We start from the raw sequence: 1096 nt of genomic DNA on the forward strand, positions 1-1096 counted from the left end.
ATTAAATATAAAAAAAATCTGTTTTCAGGTAAGTGGATGAAGTGGAAGAGAGAAGGCATCATTAAAAATCTTCACATTTTAGTGCAGATATTAATCTTTTTTATGCAGAAAAGTCGTAACCAACCTGTTCGAATGTGGGCAGGTGAGGTGAGGCGGGGCTCAGCGGGCTCTGCAGTTCCCCACAGCTCGGCCGTAACTTGTGCAGGTGGTTCCGCTGATGCCAGGACTTCAGCTCCTCGGAGACGACCTCGCGGGGCATCATCCTGACGGCGTGGTTGGGGTACTCTCTCAGCGAAGGCGTTCGCACCAGCTTACTGTAAGGCGGCGGGGGCTTTAGGATGTTCCTCGGGGAGGAGGCTCGCCTTTGCTGTCTGCCAGCGGTTGGAGGGGTGGACAGGAAGCGCTTCCCCAGGTCCAGGTCTTGTGGAGAGAGGGGGACGTCCTCCATTGCAGCTCTGGTGTGGGCAGGGCTGGACTGAAGCTGGCTGCTGCTCTTGTGTGGGCCGGAGAAGACGGAGAGGTCTTTCTTCTGGGCTCCAAAGTGGAATCCGTAAGGTGGGGGGCAGAGTTTAGGGATCTCAGTGGGTCTGTCTCTCACAGGGGAGCAGATGAAGGAGGAAGACGAGTGCTCTGAGCTGCTGTCCTCTGAGCTGGTCTGGTAAGGGTGCGGCGGACACTTCGGGGAACGGACAGAGAGGCTGAGGTGCTGTTGAGGCAGCCCTGCTGTTCCTTGACTGCTCTCTGAGCTCAGGTGCTCTACATCAACAAACAGCTTTTTCTTGGGAAGCCTGCACAAAATAAAACTGTAAAATACTTTGTAAAACACATGTTCTTGGACTGCCACTGACTTTTCTACACACCTGAAAGACTGAGAGTACTGCCGGCGAACAAGCAGCTCTGGGGTGGAGGGGGCGCTGGTTGAGTGAGAGTGACGCAACGCCGAGTTCCTGACAAACTGGGTGAGAGGAATCCTGCAGTTTTCTGCAGACACCTGCATCCCTGCTGGACTACTAGATAAGATAAGATAAGATAAGATAAGATAAGATAAGATAAGATAAGATAAGATAAGATAAGATAAGATAAGATAAGATAAGAT

General features: G+C 51.7%; 1 protein-coding gene across 2 annotated transcripts in view; it reads right to left on the reverse strand.

Annotated features, from left to right (window-relative positions):
- The window catches only part of inavaa (innate immunity activator a), a 10071-nt gene that overhangs the window by 2447 nt on the left and 6528 nt on the right, over positions 1-1096 (reverse strand). The window contains exons 8-9 of one of the 2 annotated variants that reach the window (XM_014019709.1): positions 861-1007; positions 125-788 (exon numbers count right to left, since the gene is read on the reverse strand). In XM_014019709.1, the coding sequence (XP_013875163.1) occupies positions 125-788; positions 861-1007 (811 nt within the window). Of the gene's footprint in view, positions 1-124; positions 789-860; positions 1011-1096 lie in introns of both variants that reach the window. The other variant, XM_014019702.1, reaches the window with a different exon arrangement.

Source organism: Austrofundulus limnaeus, unplaced genomic scaffold, assembly GCF_001266775.1.
Source record: "Austrofundulus limnaeus strain Quisiro unplaced genomic scaffold, Austrofundulus_limnaeus-1.0 Scaffold3, whole genome shotgun sequence".
Lineage (NCBI taxonomy): Eukaryota > Metazoa > Chordata > Actinopteri > Cyprinodontiformes > Rivulidae > Austrofundulus > Austrofundulus limnaeus.